The sequence below is a fragment of the Capricornis sumatraensis genome, chromosome 12 (assembly GCF_032405125.1).
Source record: "Capricornis sumatraensis isolate serow.1 chromosome 12, serow.2, whole genome shotgun sequence".
NCBI lineage: Eukaryota > Metazoa > Chordata > Mammalia > Artiodactyla > Bovidae > Capricornis > Capricornis sumatraensis.
Genome location: NC_091080.1, coordinates 93,114,918 through 93,133,833, shown reverse-complemented (window position 1 = coordinate 93,133,833; position 18,916 = coordinate 93,114,918). Strand labels below are relative to the sequence as shown.

General features: G+C 53.1%; 2 protein-coding genes across 3 annotated transcripts in view; one reads left to right on the top strand and one right to left on the bottom strand.

Moving 5' to 3' along the window:
- Positions 1 to 3,456, bottom strand: part of COL4A2 (collagen type IV alpha 2 chain) — a 157,065-nt gene extending 153,609 nt beyond the window's left edge. Inside the window, exons 1-3 of the mRNA XM_068984496.1 lie at positions 3,381 to 3,456; positions 2,999 to 3,086; positions 2,842 to 2,896 (exon numbers count right to left, since the gene is read on the bottom strand). Of these exons, the coding sequence (XP_068840597.1) occupies positions 2,842 to 2,896; positions 2,999 to 3,042 (99 nt within the window). The 5' untranslated portion in view covers positions 3,043 to 3,086; positions 3,381 to 3,456. The remainder of the gene's footprint in view (positions 1 to 2,841; positions 2,897 to 2,998; positions 3,087 to 3,380) is intronic.
- Positions 3,457 to 3,872: 416 nt separating this feature from the next.
- Positions 3,873 to 18,916, top strand: part of COL4A1 (collagen type IV alpha 1 chain) — a 130,072-nt gene continuing 115,028 nt past the window's right edge. For both annotated transcript variants that reach the window (XM_068984270.1, XM_068984269.1), the window contains exon 1: positions 3,873 to 3,969. In XM_068984270.1, the coding sequence (XP_068840371.1) occupies positions 3,886 to 3,969 (84 nt within the window). In that variant the 5' untranslated portion in view covers positions 3,873 to 3,885. The remainder of the gene's footprint in view (positions 3,970 to 18,916) is intronic.

Genomic DNA, 18,916 nt, shown 5'->3' with positions numbered 1-18,916 from the left:
GTGGGGAGGCACCTGGGTTCACACTCGCTGATTACAGAGAGACACTGTGGGCAAGGTGTGCTTAAACTCTGTGCCTCAGTTTTCTAATCTGCAAAATGGGGATAATAAGAGTTACCTGCTCAGCTAGCTGTGCTTTTCTATGAGGCTCAGATGGATTAAGGTACACAGGTCTGCTCATAGCAAGTATTCAGTAAATAATTAGCCATCCCGTCTGCTAGCCATGTTCAGCTGCTTCTGCTACACAACTTACGATCAGCAGCCAGTTTTACTAACTGACCTACCCTTGGGAAGACTCTGGCACAAATGGGCAAAGAAACAGGATTCTTAAGTGTGGCAGACAGAAGCTGGGCAGGAGCTGGACTAGCCACAAGGGGGAAAGGATTTTTAATAAATACAGTTAAGGATTAAGGCACTATGGCAAGAGTAACACTAATTAAAGCCAGTGGTCAATAAGAGATAGTTAGGTGGAAAGTCTATTGTTGAACACTGCAAACGCCATGCCTGTTGAATAATATGTAGCGATATGTCTCTAGTAAAATGACTCAGAAGTCTCTTTTTCAGAGTCTAAAGCAAAGGGAAACGAAATAAACCTGCAAGGGACTCCAATGGGCTCCAACCCAATACTCTAACTCAGTGGCTCCTAAACTAGCACCAAGTGGGAATGCAGACACCCAGGCTCCACCCCAGAAAGTCTGATCAGGAGATCTGAGATGTGGACCAGAGTTCTGAATTTTTAACCAGCCTTTCCGGGTGCATGTAAGGGTCTAAGGACTGTCCTCTGAGAAGCACTGCTAGGCAGTAAACCCTCTGGGTCCCGTCGCAGGGCCAGGCAGCAGGGACTCAGATGGGTTTGCAGTGTCTCAGAGGTGTTAGGGCAAGGCACAGAGGCGCGCTGCATCCCACAAGCCGGGGGATGTCCTCTTCCTGCTGAGAATGAGGGAACCCGGCTCGGGATTGAGGAGATCAGGGCAGAGCTGCCTTTCTTTCCCAGGTCTTCTGACATGGGTGCTTCCCACGTGTTGCTAGCACTAAAGAACCTGCCTGCCACGCGGGTTCCATCTCTGGGAAGATCCCCTGGAGAAGGGAATGGCAACCCACTCCAGGATTCTTGCCCAGAGAAGCTCACAGACAGATGAGCCTGGGGGGCTGCAGTCCGTGGGGTGGTGCGCGTGCGCGCACGCGCGCGCACACACACACACACGCACACACTTCTGACACAGAGCCCTTTCTGCCAATTTTAGACTCAGTCCCAGGTAAGATTCTCATCATCCTCTGGAAGGAAAACGCTCACGTTTACGAAAGTGGTTAAAGGGCACAAAGTGGTGTGGGAGAGAGAGCAGGACAGTGCACGCCAGGCGGGACAGGGCGTCTCCTTTGCAGGGGCCACCTGCTCCTTCTCTGAGCGTGTGTGTGTGTGTGTGTGTGTGTGTGTGTGTGTGTGCGCGCGCGCACGCGTGTGTGTATATCGCCCCCACTCCCAGCTCTGAGCCAAGTCTTGCATGTTGTGTGTGCGTAAGGATTCATAAGGGTCGATGGGCTGGTTCAAATGTCTAGTCTCTGATCTCAAATCTGGGACGTGTGGAAAGAAACGAGACACAGCCTGAGCTGGAAGGAAACTGGCCTGGAACCCTCTGGTCAAAGTCTGCCAAGTTCTCTTCTGACTCCCAATCTGGGCCCTGACCTGGAGGCGAAGATAGGCAGAAAGGTGAGGCTCCCGATTCCTCCCCAGGCTGGACAGCGCTTCCTCGCTCTCAGCCTGCAAAAATCCTCGGTTGTGTCACATGAGGACGGAAAAATGTGGAAATAACAGAATTCAAACCAAGCCATGAACACAGCTCTCCACTACCCAGAGTGGGGATGCCGGGGGCGGGGCGGCTCAGGGGAGCCCCCCGGACACCAGGTGCCCCGATATTCCAGCAGACAGAGGAGGAGAGGGGAATCCAGGACCCCGGTAAGTCTCCTCGATTTTCAGTCCCACCTTAAACATCTGGGTCCTCAACTGAAAGCAATCAGCAGCCCTGCGAAAGCCCAGCCACACCACACGGAGCTCAAGACGAGCGGCTCCTGTGACAGGGTGCAACGTCCCACAGTGCAGTCACAGTGCGGGAACGATGCTCACAGAGTCATTTCGAAGGGCAGGGCTTGTGGGGAGGCCCTCGGGAGACAGGGTCCCTGGTGGGGGCCTTAACCGCCCCACCTTGGCTCGTCCCTGGCCAGGGCGCATCTTGCAAGACGGTACTTCCTGCCATGGTCACCTCTCCCAGTTTACAGGAGTACCAAGTCCCAGGTCCTCCTGGCCCCCCGCCCCAGAGCCCCTCATTCAGAAGGACAGGAACGCTCTGCCAAGGGCAGGACCCCACACCAGTTTCTAATGCCACACAGGCCGTTCTCCTCCCAAGCCTGGCGCCTGGGAACCACGTGTCTGACTGCCTAGATACTCTAAGGCCCAGCTTTGCTTCTAACCACGGGCTTTGCTCAAACTAGGGGAAAGGATGCGGCGGATCATGTTTTTAATTATTGGTTCCCAAGGATGAGTCGACGCTGGTTAACGCACAGGACTGAAGGGGAACCCAAGGGAAGGCAAACCAGAGTCCTCGGGGAAGGCGAACTTTCTCAAAGCCTGGGCTTGGTACCGGCTGCCCAGGACACACAAGCACACAAGTGGCGCAGGCGCGTGTGTATACACACACACACAGACACACAGACCCACGCTCAGGTGAGCACGCACAGCTGCCTTCTGGCAAGGCTACTGGGTGACCCAACCAAATGCCGAGACGGTGACCCAAGAGTCAAGATTCTCTCCGGCTCGCCAGTCAGCCCAGAAAGAGAGTCAGGACTTACCGCCAGGACGCTCTGGGCCAGCAGCCCCACGGTCACGGCCCCCAGCAGCAGCCACCTGGGTGGGAGAGGAAGAGCGCCGTGAGTGCGTGGCCCCGGCGTGGCAGTTCCTAAAAGGACGCGCGCGCGGGACTCAGGGGCCGGGCAGAAAGTCGCTTACCGCCGTAGGGCTGGGCGCGCCGCGGCGCGCAGCTCTCTGTCCATGCTCTCAGTCCGGCCCCTCTGGGCTCCGATCGGTCCCTATGAGCCTGGAAGGCGAGACAAAGAGGGCTTAGCCTGGCCGGGGAGGGGGCATCCTCGCTGCCCGCCTCCGATCGCAAGACTGGGGAAAGCCGGGGTGAGGGGTGGACCGAGAGCCGCCCCGCGACCCCGCCGGGGAGAGGGGAGCCTGCTCCCGTAGGCCCGGGTTGGGGCCGCTCCGCAGCGGCCGCCCCATCGCCTCTCCCCTGCCCGCTCCAAGAGCCAAGCGTGCATCCCCGGCGGCACGGGGCGCCCGCGTCTCTGCCCTCCGGCGGGTCCCGGCGTCTCGGGGCCGCTCTCACCTCGGGCCTGGCTTCAGCGGCGGCGGTCCGCGCGCATCCGCCCTCCGGCAGCGCCGAGGGCTGCAGGAGCGGCGCGATCGCCCTCCGGGGCCGGCCTCGGGCCCGCGCGTCTGCCCGCGGAGCTCCGCCGGGTAGGCGGGCGCGGGGCGCGCGGCGGGCGGCGGCGGCGGCGGGTGCCGAGCGCAGAGCCCTGCGTCCCGGCGCGCGGCGGCCACAGTCGCCCGGCCGCGCGCTCGGCGGCCTCTTACCCGCGCCGCAGGGCCCACCCCCTTTGAGGCGTTGCCCGCCCCCGCCGCCGAGGGGAGGGGCAGCGCCAACAAATTGGGGAGCTCGCCTGGCCGCGCTCAGGTCTCCGCCGCGAGCCGCCGCGCCCGGGACGGTGCGCCGCGCTCGAGCCCCGGCCCTGCCAGAGTGAGCCGCCCGCCGCCGCCCGCGAGAGCGCGGCCGCCGGCTCTGCCGACCCTCGCCGCCCCGCGCCGGTCCCCGCCGCCCCGGGCTCGCCGCCATGGGGCCCCGGCTCGGCGTGTGGCTGCTGCTGGCGCTCGCCGCGCTCCTGCTCCACGAGGAGAGCAGCCGGGCCGCCGCGAAGGTGAGTCCCGGCCGGCTGCGCTGCCGGCGTCCCGCCCCGCGCCCCGGCGCCCCGCGCGGCCCCTTTGTCCCCGGCCGGAGCCGCCCTCCGGGCCCGGGGGTCGCGCGCGCGCGCCGCCGCCGCCGCCGGGAGCACTCTCCCGGCCGGTCCCCGCCGGGGACCCCCGCGGGCGGCGATGGCGCACGCCTTAGGGAGCCGCCTTTGTTGTGGGCTGGGTAGGGGCGAGCCAGGGGACTCCTCGGGAGGGGAGCGAGAGGACGGAGCTTGGCGCGCCCCGCGCGGCGTGAGGGTACCCGGGAGTCCGCGGGACTTGAACTCACACCTCGGGCTCGCCTGGCCGCCGGGCGCCCTCACCTGCGCCGGGCGCCCGAGGGGGCCGGGGCGGGAGGGGTGGACACGCGCGCCCCGTCCTGTTCGGAGCCCCACACATGTGCCCGGGCGTCGCTCTGGGCGTGTTTCTCTGGAGCTTTGGAGACTCTGGTGGTTGATGCTGAACAGTCCTGGGCCCTTTGCCTGGAAACAGCTGTCTTCTCGCTTTCCCACGACTTTGCTGTCGCCGAAGCACGCTAAGGAGCAGCGGCGGGCCTTTCTGTCCTCCAGCTTTCAAACGCTTCCAAACTCCACTCTACGAGTTTTATTAATATAGCAAAAAAAAAAAAAAGTTATAACCACGTTATGTCTGAGTGTGAAACCAAAACGAAACTCCATCTATTGTTCTGTGCAGAGATTGTTTTGCTAGTTTTCGTTTCCTCGGGCTGTGTGTTTGCCCAGAAGGGATCTGGGACTGAGGCTTGCAAGAGTGGAGGCGTCCAGCGTTGGACGGTCCCCGATGTGCTGCTGTTCTTTACTTTTCTTCCTTCCCCCGAGACCTCATGCTGTTCCCCACCCAGGGGAACCAGGGTGTTCACAGACTTGCGGACAGAACCCCAGGAAGGTGTGGCTGCTAAACGCATTTTGCTTCCCCCCCAACCCCCAGCTATTTAAAAATGATGTTGCTGCTTTTGGCATTTCCCACTTACTCTTTAACTGTTTCACATAATTTTGCTCTCAGGTTTTTTTTTTTTTTTTTCCTTCTCTTAAGGAAGAATGAAGCTCACTGACTTGATTATATATAAGTGATGACCTGTTACTTGCCGGAATGAACTGACAGTATGCATACATACCTTGGGACTGAGTCTGGCTCTTGGCTGGCTGCTGTCATTGGGTAGGGAACGACACCAGCCGTTAGCTTCAGATTTTTTTCTTGCAGCCCAGAGGCCAGCCAGCACCCTAGTCGGTTATTGAAACGCTCTCTGGTCATGATGACAAAATACTTCAACAGAGGCAGCTCTTGAACTCTTTATTTGGGTCTAGAGCTTCTGACGCAAAGATTTCACACTTGCAAGGAGAGGTGGCAGGGAAATGAGAGAAGTTCTCTGTTTGGAATATGAAGCTCTGTTTGCACTTGAGTTTTCCTATTGATGATATTAGCAAAGCCAAGTCCACTGTAAGAGCCGGCTTTTTAATCAGCCTCCAGTGTGAAGCAGGAGCCACTCAGTGAGTGGGAAACCAAGCTCATTACTGTTGAGTTTGGGATTATTTTACTTTCCTTGAATTTTTCTTAAAGCCCAAGTGCATGGTTTTGCATTATCTCTCACATCTCATGTTATGTTTTAAGACATCTGGCAGCTGCACACCCCCTGATCACCAGTTAACTCCATGGGTCTTATCAGTTTGCCATATTTTTTTCCCTGGTTTAACCAAGAGAGAGAAAATGTATTAATATGCAAATGGCTTATCTCTGTATGAGAAAATCCATTTAAAAATAATATCTGGCTAATTTTAAAATTGGTCTCACTTTTCATGCCATCAGTAACTTTTTTTTTTTTTTAAACTTACCTCCTTCTAAAATCAACTGTTAGGGGTACCTAATAGTTGAATAATTTCCATATTGATCTGAGCAAAATATCATTTAAAAATGCATTTCTAATGATAAGATGCTGCCCATAGACCAGATCCTAATTCAGAAGCCAGTAAAACTGATTCTTGGATTGTCTGCTTCTCTGGAGCATCTGAACCTCTCTTACCTGCACTGGTACACACAAACACCACCTACTGTGTGTCAGGCACAGGCGCCTACTGTGTGTCAGGCACAGGCTGCCCTTGCTGTTATTGTTACACACAAGAAAGGTGTTTGGTTTTATGTTGGGTCCTATGTGCTGTGGCCATACTGTTCATTTACTAGTGGGCAGGTTTCCTAAGTCAGGGATTTTTTTTTTCTCATCACCACACTCCTCCCTAACTTTTCTTTCTTGGGCAAGAATGGAGCAGTAAGATGCAGACCCAAGAGAAAAATCTGCCCGTAACGTTATGATTGAGGGTCCTCTGTTCTGAGTCATGCAGTCAGGAGCTGAATAAATCCTTCCTTCCTTCGCCCCCTTTCCGACTGGTCTGTGTGATGCTCCTTGACAGATTACTTCTCAGGATCAGACATGTGAACTTCCCCCAAAGCGTGGTGATGCCCGCCTAGGCTGCTGGCATCTCTAGACCATTAGTCACTCTTCTGGGACTGAATGACCTAGAACTTGGGCGAAGGGAGGTAGAACTCCCACGTGAGTGTGGCCCACGTTCTGCCGGGAGTGTCAGTTAAATGAGCAGGGTGATTTCTGAGTTAGTTCCCGAGACAGCACCATGAACCCAGTCCCTGGAGGGGGCTTGGCGAGGACAGAGTCTAAACAGTCACGCTCTTCATATCTGGGCTGCCTCTCGTACCAACCAGGAGAAAAGTATGCAACCCTTGTGTGTGAGTGCACACTCACAACAGAATTATGAGTGTGTGTGTTAATGCTTCCCTGGTGGGTCAGATGGTAAAGAATCCACCTATGGGAGACCAGGGCTCAATGCCTGGATTGGGAAGATGCCCTGGAGAAGGGACTGTCAACCCACTCCAGTATTCTTGTCTGGGAAATCCCATGAACAGAGGAGCCTGGGTGGCTACAGTCCATGGAGTCTCTGAGAGTCAGACACGACTGATTGAGTAACACACATGCGTGTTAATGGTGTAGGCATACACACACACACACACACACACACACACACACACACACACACACGACTTAAGGACCCGAGGATCCTAAATGTTGTGTCTGCTTTCATTAAGCAGATGATTTCCAGGACTCAGTAACCCCCTGCCTCAGTTTCCCTGGCAGATCTGCCCTCCGGCCCAGAATCCTGCCTGCATCCCACACATGTGCCCCAGCGTGGCTTTAGGCCACACCCTCCACTGGGCATTGGATGTGCTTCAGAGAGTAGAACCTGCCCTCCCCGGCCAGGAGGGCTGCGGTCTCCTGAGAAATAGAGAGAAAGAAACAGGCCAATACAACCCAGGCTGGCAAATGCTATAGTCAGGGCAAACCCAGGGCCATAGGCACACCTACCCCGGCTCTGGGAAAGTCAGGGGAAATTCCGGGAGGACATCCCACCTCTGAATCTGGGGGAGGAATGGGAACCGTAGACCCGGCCTCTTATTTCCCTGTGAATCGCCGTGTGCATCACACTCAGAAGGTTGGGCAGCCCTTCCCCAGCCCTTTAACCCATCAGGCTGTCTTTGCACTGAAAGATGACCTTGAGTGTCTTTGCACTGAAAGATGACCTTGAGTGTCTTTGCAGTGAAAGATGACCTTGAGGGTTTCCTTCTCTGAGACACCAGGCTACCTCTGCTTCTGTGACTTGCACTCGTGATGTCCAAACGTTCCCCTGGGAGGGGTGGAGACACACCGATGGCCCAGGTCTTGGAGAGCTGTGATAAGACCCCCGCTCACACCAAACCGGGGCCTTCTCCAGAGGTCACAGATGGGCTGGGATGTTTGCAGAGTTGCAGCACGGATGACCGATCACAGGCATGAGTGCCTTAGGAGCTGAGCTGGAAAACCTCCCCTCAGTGGGGCAAGGCCGTGAGGGGATTCTCAAACCCTGCGTTATTCATTAACAAGACTGTCTGCAGATTTCTTGGAACTGGTAAGGATGGTTGTCCCTGAACGAGTTTGGTTATCTAGTTAAGAACTGGTAGAGCTTTTGCAGAAAAATTGAACCCACAAATGATGCGCTGAAACGAATCCTCTTAGAATTGGAGGGGGGGCGTCTATCAGTGAGTAATTTACAACCCTTGTTTTGGTGAGGCAATGTTTGCTCTTAGGATGGTTTCCTCAACTGGATGAGCGTTGGCCTCCTGAAAACGTCTCCCAAGCAGATTGGGTATTCTGAGTACTGGCGCTCCAGTAAGCAAATGCAACAATAGAATGCCTAAAATAATATCATCAGAGCATTGCTCTTCCTGCTATTATTAAACAACCACTAAAAAATTGTGAGCTGTAGAACAGAAGACGTATCCCACCCACGCTGGTGCACACAATGAAAGGGGATGTAAGACAGAAAATGCTTCTCTCCTCAGCTTGTCCTCAGGCGCTCGCCACTCTGAGTGGCTTTGGAGGAGCCGTTATGGTCTGGCCCTCGGGGACCGCTTCCGTCCGGTGTTTCCCGCCATTGTCCTCCTGGCCTTAGTTCCCTGACATCTGTCTGCCTAGGGTCCTTCTATTTCTCTGCCTCTCTGTTCTTCGTCTTCCAGGCCCCTCCGGCTGGGTGGACCTCAGGGGTGGGCTCCAGCCGGCTTCTGTTTCTCTCCACCCTCCCCACTCCTGTGATCCCTCGGCATTCGTGAGGGCGACGCCAGACCTTCTTCTGGAGCCCCAGGCTGGCGCCCACACTCTCTTGACCGTCTCACTTCCTCTGTCCTGCCTTAACAGTCCGCCTGTGACACGCGCCCAGTCGTGTCCCACCCATCTGTGACCCCACACACTGTAGCCCGCCAGGCTCCTCTGTCCAGGGGATTCTCCAGGCAAGAATACGGAAGTGGGCTGCCATTTCCTTCTCTGGGGGCTCTCCCCAAGGCTTTGATCACAGACTTAGCCAACATGACGAGAACCGAGCTGCCATCCTATACGCAGACTGACCGCGATCCTCCACTCGCCCGTGCCCCGATGTTTCCTGACGCTCGGCTCAGGGACCGTGGCCTCGTTGGAGACCCTCCTCTCTGACCTTGTGTCCTTGGGCACTCGCTCTCCCCCTCCCCCTGCCCCCGCTCCTCCGGGTCCCTGGGGCTGGCCCTTCCAGGACCCCCACCTGGGCAGGCTTGCCGCACACCCCTCCCGGCTTCTGCCCTCCTTCCCGCCTGTCTTCTCTCCAGCACGTTCCTCCCGGCGTCCTGAGGCTTCAGAGGTCCCTCACGACCACGTGATTCCTCTACTTGCCATCCCACAGCGGCTACCTGCTGTCTGACCAAAGGTCCCCTGCCTCTTCGACTGGGTGGCTTTGGGTCTGTCTGTTTTTTAATGAAAACTTGATTGCTCACAGCCGTCTTAGGTTCGAAGCAGAATGGAGAGGAAGGTCAGAGCTTTCCCGCACACCCTCTCTGGCCCACAAGCACAGTGTCCCCCAGGATCACTGTCCCTCCCCAGGTGGCACGCTAGGTCACAGCTGACGCGTCTGCCCTCACGCAGGACCGTCACCCAGGGTCTGCGGCGGACCTCAGGGCTCACTCACCGTCGTGTCTCCTGTGGGTCTGCGCGGATGTGTAAAGGCACGTGGCCCCCATTGCAGCATTCTGCAGAGTGTTGCCACTGCTCTGAAAGGCCTCCTGGGCTTCCCAGGTGGTTCAGTGGTAAAGAACCCTCCTCCCAGTGCCGGAGACAGGAGATGTGAAGTCGATCCCTGGGTCAGAAAGATCCCCTGGAGGAGGAAGTGGCAACCCACTCCAGTACTCTTGCCTGAGAATCCCACGGACAGAGGAGCCTGGCGGGCTACAGTCCATGGGGTCGGAGGGAGGCGGTGACCGTTCAGTGACTAAGCAGCCACAGCAACAGAAGTCTTCTGTGCTCTGATAGCTCAGCCCCTTCTCTCCGCACACCCTGGCAGCCGTTGGTCGTTTTACAGTCTCCCTGCTTCTGTCTTTTCATTCGGCCGGCATCATTACGTTACGTAGGCTTTTCAGGTTGACTTCTTTAGCTTTTTCTTACACGCTTAAAACTTTCCTCCACGTCTCCCTGACCTGATGGCTCGCATCGTCTGCGTGTACCACAGTTTACCCTCTCATCTACTGAGAGACACGCTGGTCTGCTTCCACGTTTCAGCCGTTTCGGGTAAAGATTCTGGAAGCATCCGTGTGCAGGTGTTCGTGTGGACCTAAGTTCTCAGCTCTTTCGGGCAGTTACCCAAGTGCGGGATTGCTGGGCCACTTGGTAAGCGTAGGTTTGGTTTCGGAAGACACCAGCGTGCTGCCTTCCAGCGTGGCTGTGCCGGTTTGAATCCCACCATCAGGGACTGAGCGTTCCTGTGGCTCTTCGTCCTTGCCAGCGTTTGGCGTTGTCACTGTTTTGGATTTTGGCCACTTGAATGGGTGTGTGGTAGTACCTTGCTGTTGTTTTTATTTTGGCTTGCTTTTGGATACTCTTTGCAATATGGATTCATGAATTTATCTGGCTTTGCTCCTCACACTCCCCAGCCTGCAGCATGGGTCGTTGTCGTGAAGGATTTATCTTTCCTCCACTCTGTGGAGCAGTGTAATCTCTTTGAGCCTGGGGTCCTTGATCCATCAAATGAGGACAACACAGAAGTATCTGCAGACGCCTTTGAAACTTCAGAGAGGTTGTGTGTGTGTGTGTGTGTGTGTGTGTGAAGCCACTAAACCCTCAAAACATGTTAGCTGTTATCACGGCCGTGTGGCTGGTATCGTGTTGCCTTGTGTGTGATGGAACCACACCCTTGATGATACTGAGATTGAGGTGCTGGAGCACAAAGCTTCTTTGAAAAATGACTGCACCGTCCTGCGAGTGCCTGATGCCTGAGGGGAGCCGTGAGTTACTTGCACTGGGGCCGCTGTTCCCGGCTGCCTTTCCCTCCAGACCCTGGGAGATGCCGGCAGGAACTGAGGTCAGGCTGCCAGAAATTGCGCTGTGTTGCTGACCCCTGTGGTAGAGTTAGGCAACAAGAGGAAAGTGATGCCAGTGAAGGTGTTTCCTCTCAATTGGGCGTTTGGAGTAGATAGTCCAGCACAGACTAAACACGGCTTGGAAACGCACACAAGGCTGAGCTCTGTGTAAATAGTTTATTCCGTGCTTTAGTAATATTCCTGCTTTGCTGGGCTTGTCTTTTAGTCAGCGCACTCTAAGAGCGTGTTTTGTCATCTGAGTTTTAAAGCTTGCCTGACTTGTGGTCCAGGGAAAGGCAGATGGCAAGCACCCACGTCAGGTATTAAGGCAATGTATCCCATGTATATCTGTTGGTTCTCTTGCTGGTAAAGGGTGTTTCTCCAGCCTTCTCATTTTCTGCTGCTCCTGGAGTCAAGATTCTGTGCGGAGTTTTGGAATTACTGGTGTTTATTGCTCGGCTCTTGTCTTAGTCTGCCGTGGGCCTCTCTTTCTTACTCAGCTAATAGCGAGAGAGGCTGGCTGTCCCCTGGGAGAGGGCAGTGTTCCCGTCTCATCAAATTTCCCGGCACTTGCAGACGCACTGGTAGAGCCGTTTGGACAGAGCTGGACTGACTGAGTGTTGTCCAACTCAGTGGGCCACGTAGAGGCAGTATTCCTGTGTTTGAAGTGAAATTAAATTGAAATTGTTACAATTTTTGTATTGAGTCTCTGCTTTAAAAACGAGCATGTTCCTTTGTGAAGAACAACAGTCAAGAATTTTTATTTGTAACTCAGCTGCCAAAGCTATTTGCACAAGCTTTTCCTAGCTCCCACTCACAGGCCTAGAGGACCTGGAAGATATCGGATATCACTGCTGCTCATATCTAAGGACCGCAGGCTGAAACAATAAAACGTCAAGAATAAAAATCAAATGAGTATTTCCTAAATACATGAAATAACGTCACAAATAACCTTCAGCAGAATAGAGATGCGTGGTAGCCTCGGTCTTCACTTCAGAAAAATAAATGCCCCCAACACTCCTCCTTTAGCAAATGGGGCATTTTTGAGGCTACAACATCAGTACTGGTTTCCTGTTTCAGAATGTTACAGATGGGCCCAATAATAACTATTATGGTGTTGTTTCATTTCTGTTAAAGAAATAATATTAATGTATATTTTTATCAGTGGCAAATTTGGTTACTGCATCTCTGACAATATTTTTAAGAAGTAAGTGTATTATTTTTGTAGTAGGGAAAGCAATCAAAGTGTATTCTAAAGCCCAGTTGTCCTTTTATGCAACCGGTGACTTTTTCTTGAGCATGAGAACGTTAATTTCCACATCATCCAAAATCTGTTGCTAAGTCATGTCCGACCCTTTGCGACCCTGTGGACTGCAGCACGCCGGGCTTCCCTGTCCTTCACTATTTCCCGGAGTTTGCTCAAACTCACGTCTGTTGAGTCAGTGATGCTATTTAAGCATCTCCTCCTCTGCCACCCACTTCTCCTGCCCTCTGTCTTTCCCAGCATCAGCATCAAATAAGTCCGCTCTTCGCATCAGCCAAAAGCATCAGCTTTAAAAACGTCACTTTTTAAATATAAGCAACTCCTTTTCGTAATTAGGTTTATTTTTTGAGTTGCATTTTATTTTAAAGAATATGACTTCAGTGTCACGGAGTTATTACGGACTTGTGTGAAACTTAGGTCCCCACTATCCCTGCATTAAAGCTTGCGTTAAGGTGGTATTGTTATAATCACAATTACCTCGAATGGACAAGGTCCATAATGGTGCTGAGCAGGCTGTGGGTGCGCCCGAGGTGCGCGTCTCCAGTGGGCAGTGGTGATACTGTGGGTGCCGGGGACCACAGACCTCACCCCTTCTCCTCACTCCCAGGGGCAGCCCCGTGACAGAGGTGAGCTAAAGCCACGCTCTTCTGGGCAGTGGTTTGTGCTCAAGTCAGTGCTGAGCTGCTGTAGCTATCCTCCGAATCCGACGACCCCTTTTCCTGTTGGTTGTTGTTACTGCTGGCAGTTCCAGCCCTGTGGTGCCACTGGGGGAGGGGGTGGGTTTGGGGAGTGGGCGGGTCGGGATGCAGGCGTGTGGGGTGCTAGGATGCTGGAGGGGCTTGGCGATGGGACGTTGAACCACGGTATATCCGTGTTTTCCCCTCTTTGTGGCTCCATGCTCACTTTCGCGTCTGCTGATGGTGGGCCTGGAGTTTGCTTAGAGGCTGCCCCAGCCAGGACTCCAGGGTGGGCAGGAGCCCTTGGGTGTGACTTCATCTTCTTGCCATGCCCGCCTCACCCACCACCTCCTCCAAGGCTTGGCCCCTGAACGAGGAATTTCTGTTCTCTGTCTTTTTACGGCCAGATCCACTTCCTGGAAATTACAGACCACTTGGGGTTAGTGGTTTAAGATAACTCGTCATTTTTGGTCAGGAAATGGCCTGTAAAACTAAGATGAACTTGCCAAAGCAGGAGGATGGGTTCGTGGTGGGAAAAAAGGGCTGCAGCTTGGGCAGTGCGGCACCTGGGTCCACGGGTTTCGGGTGAGTACACAGAGCGGTCCCCAGGCAGCCCCAGTCGCTGATAAGCTGGGGTGACGCACTCCTTACCACCCAGGACGATCTGCAATCTGCTCGACTCATCCCGCATTCACCCCTTATCTTTAACAAATGCTTGGGTGTGTAAACATTGCTGGAGCAGCAGATGCTTCTTATCAGTTTGTTAAAGCAGCTTTGAGCAAATAGCTTCTGGATGCCTTAGTAATAGTTAAAATGTGTTTTCCTAAGTACCTGGAAATAATGAAATTTTATTTCTTTATTCTTGGAATTCAGGCTTTTAAACCTTTAAACAGTTTCTATAATCAGTCATTTTTTTATTATATCTTGTTGGCCTTAGATTTTTCTCTTCTTTCGTGGAGGTTATCATTCACTCACATATTATAGAGATGTGTGTTTTTTTCTTGACTGGAAAACACATTTGAGACACATAACTTGGGGCACTGTTTTAGGCTGGAAGCCAAATTTGTGATCAAAGTGCCTTTTTTTTTTTCACATTAGTGAAAATCAAACGAGCAAGGCTAAGAATTCACCTAAGCACAGAACACGAATCAATCTGTTCTGAGCTCAGTATCTTGCTTATGACATTCAGAATAATTTGAAATTGCATTCAGTAAGTGAATGCTGAGCAGTCACTCTGGGTCAACAGATACGCACGCAGGGAATCCTTGTCGTCCACGGGTTAGGGCTCTTCTAGCCCTAGACTCGCACTGCTGGGGGTGCTGGCTCGATCCTTTGTTGGGGAACTAAGATCTTGCAGGCCACTTGGCACAGCCTATATATATATATAATGCTTATGGGCTGCCCAGGTGGTGCAGTGGTAAAGAGTCCACCTGCCGGAGACCCGGGTTTGATCCCTGGGTCGGGAAGATCGCCTGGAGGAGGAAATGGCAACCCTCTCCAGTATTCTTGCCTGGAAAATTCCGTGGACAGAGGAGGCTGGCAGGCTGTAGTCCGTGGTGTCACAAAGAGTCAGTCACAACTTAGCAACTGGAAAACAACAAATCACGTATATTAGCGACATGTCTACCATACCTATTCTGCATGTATCGATATAATTAAAGGCATTCGTTTGCACATTTACTCATAATTGATATTTATTGTACGCCCAGGATGTGGAACAAAAAGCAGACAAGTATTCCTACCCTCAAAGGTTGTGTATGGCATTAATACAAGCAATTTTGGCCTTTGATCATGCTGAACTAGAAATTACTTTAAAAGACGTCTCTCTTGGCAGTTTTAGAAACGGCCCAGCCTCAGAAATTCGACTCTGTTAAAAGAGTTACAAAAAATGAAGAAAAAAACTACATTTTCTTACAGGAAATGTTACTTATTTTGTGTCTCTAAAGTGAATTCACGGGACTAGCATTCAGGATTCATAACATTCAGGATTATTCCATTTATTTAGAGATTAGAAATTTTGAAATATCTCTCGGGTGGGAAATGAATTAGCTGGGTTTTCCTCTCTGCCCTGGAAATTACACAAAGCTGGCTATGGGAAAACAACTTGGATTTGGGGTGGACAAAGGCATCAGATGAGGAAATACCAGATGTAGGAATGGACATCAGAGAGCAAGTGGGTTTCTCCAGTGTCCCTGGCTCCCAGGCACTTGAGCGAGAGTGGCGTGTGTCCCAGCAGTGATGATGCAAGGCCGTGGTCCTCTGCCTTTGTGTTGCTGGATGGCATGGCGGTGGGACCAGGGTGGAGGGGCTTGAGGCCAGCGGTCGGGAAGCGGTGGTTTTGTAACCAGCAGGGCCGCACCCCAGGGACTTCCAGCTCAGAGGGTGCGGAGGTCGTGTCACCATTCTGAGTATGGAAACCCTCGGGGGACAGCCCCCAGAGAGGAGGGCGGGTGTCCTCTGACTCAGCACCTTCTTGAAGCTGGAGGAGATCTGGTCACAGCCGGCCCCTGAGCCCTTTTCTCTTGAGTTATGCTGTTTGGCAGAATTCAAGTCCTGTTCCAGAGACCAAAGTTTTCCAGATTTCCTGGGCAAAACCCATCTAATTTGTGACTTAGGGACCAATGAATCAGAAACACAAGACTGTTTGTGGGAAAGTATTGAGTGGCTTTAGAAAGAAAACGTAGGTCAAAGTTCTGGGTAAGATGTGTTAGCCATCCGCCCTAGACGGGGCAGGCCACATCCCATGTTATCTTGCTGCTGTGAAAAGCTGTTAATGTAAAAATCTCTTATGAAATGTATGATGTTACTGAGTCCTTTTGTTGAGGAATAATTATAGAAATGACCCTTAAAAGGCTTAACTCTTAATTGGCAATTCTCTTCTTAGAGTGGAAAGTAGGTAAGGTCAGCTGAAGTTTCCAGTATGTCCAAGTGTCCTAGCAACACGTTCAAGCCGTATCTGCCATACTGGAGCGGAGCAGCCCGGCGGGCTCCAGTCCATAGGGTTGCAAAGAGTTGGACATGACTGGAGCGACTTAGCACGCGTGCACACAGGGTGTTCCTGTTAATCCCAAGCTTCCAACTGATCCCTCCCCCCTTTGGTCACCATAAGGGTGTCTGTGCACAGTGCATTTTTAAGGAGGCGATGCTTGGAGCATATTTCAGACTCTTAGAGAGGCATTTTCCATAGATTTGGCTATTTCCATAGGGGGATTTGGTTATTGTTGTCCAGTCACTAAGGCATGTCCGACTCTTTGCAACCCCGTGGCCTGTAGCTCTGCAGGCTCCTCTGTCCGTGGGATTCTCCAGGCACAGATGCTGGAGTGGGTTGCCGTGCCCTCCTCCAGGGCATCTTCCCGACCCAGGGATTGAACCCACATCTCCTGCTTGGCAGGCGGATTCTTTATCCCTGCCCCTCCTGGGAAGCCTGGGGGATTGGATAGTAGGTTGTTACAGTCAGATCTGTTGAACACGATTTATCGAAGAGGAAGGCCTGACTCTGACAGTGGATACGACTAGCGCTCGGTTCGACGGTGTCGCCAAAGAACTGGCCGTGATGAGCAGGCAGGATGCAGACACTTCTGAGGCGGGTGGGAGAGCTGACCAGGGAAGACAGCTTTGGCGAACATGCATCTCACTGTCGAGATCGGATGCGTGGCGTTTCTCTCTCGTTTCCTGGGACCACTCACGGCCTCTGCCTGTGTGCAGATCCCGTGTCCTCAGCCGCGTCTCGGTTTTTCTGTGCCTCTCGGCCTCCTGGGCAGTGGTAGTGTCGTTATGAGGTTGGGACACACAGCCCATGTCTGCTGATTGGCTTGTTGACTGCCAAGGCCGTGTGGAACAGTTGAAATTCGGAGATGCATCTAGAATCTGTTCACCTGCAGATGGCAGAGGTGGGAGTAACCGCAAGAATCCAGTTGAGAGTTCTGGAAGCGTAGAAAAGAGAGACCCTTTCTGAGCAAATGTGACAGAGTCCAGGCTCGTCAGGCGCACGGAGAAGGACTCTCGGGGAGCCGTGAGCCCCAGGAGGTACCTCTCGCTTCCTGAAAGCCCTCTTACCGTGGGCGCCTGCTTTGGGGGTGCAGGATATGGAGACCCACAAAGCCTAGCTTTTCCCATCAGCCACGTGGGGCAGAGAATGGGATGTGCAGGGCTCCAGCCAGCCCAGGCCTGTGACCTCAGCCTGATCGTTAATCATTCCCAGCATTCCCATTCACTCCGGCAGCGTCCTGATCTGAAAGATGAGTTGTGGGAATAGTCTGGTGCTGAGGAGATTACGTGGTTAACGCTTCCCACCTTATCTTGAGGAACAAAGTGCATTCTTTGGGGCTGAGATGTGCGGAAGGATTTAAAGGATAATATCAAAAATTTGGGAGATTTGGATGTAAAATGCAGAGATAGTGGAAGAGACAGCTGGTTTTCACTGCTTTTCTCTGCTCCTTGGCGTCAATGAAGCTTGTCCTGGGAGAAAGGATATGAAGACAGAGTTTGGGGACATCGCTTCTCTTTTTATGAAGCAGAGTTGATTTACAGTGGTGGATTAGTTTCTGGTGTACAGCAAAGTGATTTAATTACACACGTATGTATGCATACACACATATGTATGTATACACACACGTATGCATGCACACACACGTATGTATGTGTATACACGTATGTATGTGTATACACGTATGCATACACACGTATGTATGCACACACATGTATGCACACATGTATACACACATGTGTAGACACATGTACACACATACACAATGTATGTATACACGTATGTATGTACGTGCACGTATACACATATGTATGTACACACATGTATGTATGTACACACATGTATGTATGTACACACACACATTCTTTGTCATGGTCTTCTCCACTATGGCTTACTGCAATGTGTTGAATCTAATTCTCTGAGCTCTGCAGGGGGTCCTTGTTTATTTAATAAATGGGGGCGTGTGTCTTCTAATCCCCACCTCCTGGTTCACCCCTCCCCCCTCTTCCCCTTGGTAGCCTTAAGTCTGTCGGCTATGTCTGAGTCCGTTTCTGTCTCACAAGCTCACTTACGTCATACTTACAGTGCATCTGTGAGTGATATAACACCGTATTTGCTGAGGCATATTTCAGGGTCAGGAGGGGATGCCACCAGGATTCTTGGGCAGGTGGGGCTGGCCTTGACCTGGGAGGAAGGCCAGCAGGGGCCTCAACTTCTCGGTGTGCGCGCTCCGCGTGGAGACGGGCCTGCCCGCCCCCGATCCACCCACTTCTGTTCTTGCCCCGCAGCTCGGAGACCTGACCCTGGGGAAGCCTGGTGACCGTGAGCTCTGGCCACTGCAGGGTGACCCCTTCCGCTGTTCACGGACCAGCCCTGATGGAGGCCAGAAACTGGCCCAGGGCCACAGGTGGAATGAAGTGGGGTGGAGGGGGACTGGGTGCCCGTGGAGGGGAGGGAGCTCCAGGAGATGGTGCTGCAGGGGTTGGGGTGGGGCGGGCACAAACCCCGTAGAGGCGGCAGCCGAGGCCCCGGTTGGAAAATGAACACGCAGAGGGTGGGGGCGTGCTGTTTGGGGGTGAAGCTGGAGCCCTGGGAGCCGGAGGAGCCAGGCGGCCTGGGGAGCCCGTGAAGAATGTCCTGGCCTTTTAAGGGAAACTCTAGTGTAATATAAACATCTCATGGGTCATTAGATGCCCTGATGAAGCCGGGAAAGCAGGAAAGTAATTGTGTCTAGGACGTAAAAGTTAAACAGTGCAGAGACATTTCGTGTTGAAGCTTCAGCTGCATGGACCCAGTTCCCTCTGGACACAGCTGGCCTGTCCTGGTGTCTGAGCTCGTGGTGTGCCCATGTGTACACGTATGGGGGCATGTAAGCACACACTGCCTCTCGTAGGAGAAGGCGGGAGTTTGGAGAGAAGAGGTGGTCTGTGACGGGTGGACCCTATGGGGGACAGCTGTGGGATTGCATGCCTCTCCTGCTCCTTTGCTTCTTGAATTTTCCACCTAGAAGGAGCAGGATGTTAGTATTTAGCTCTGATGAGTGGCTGTGTGTATTCTCC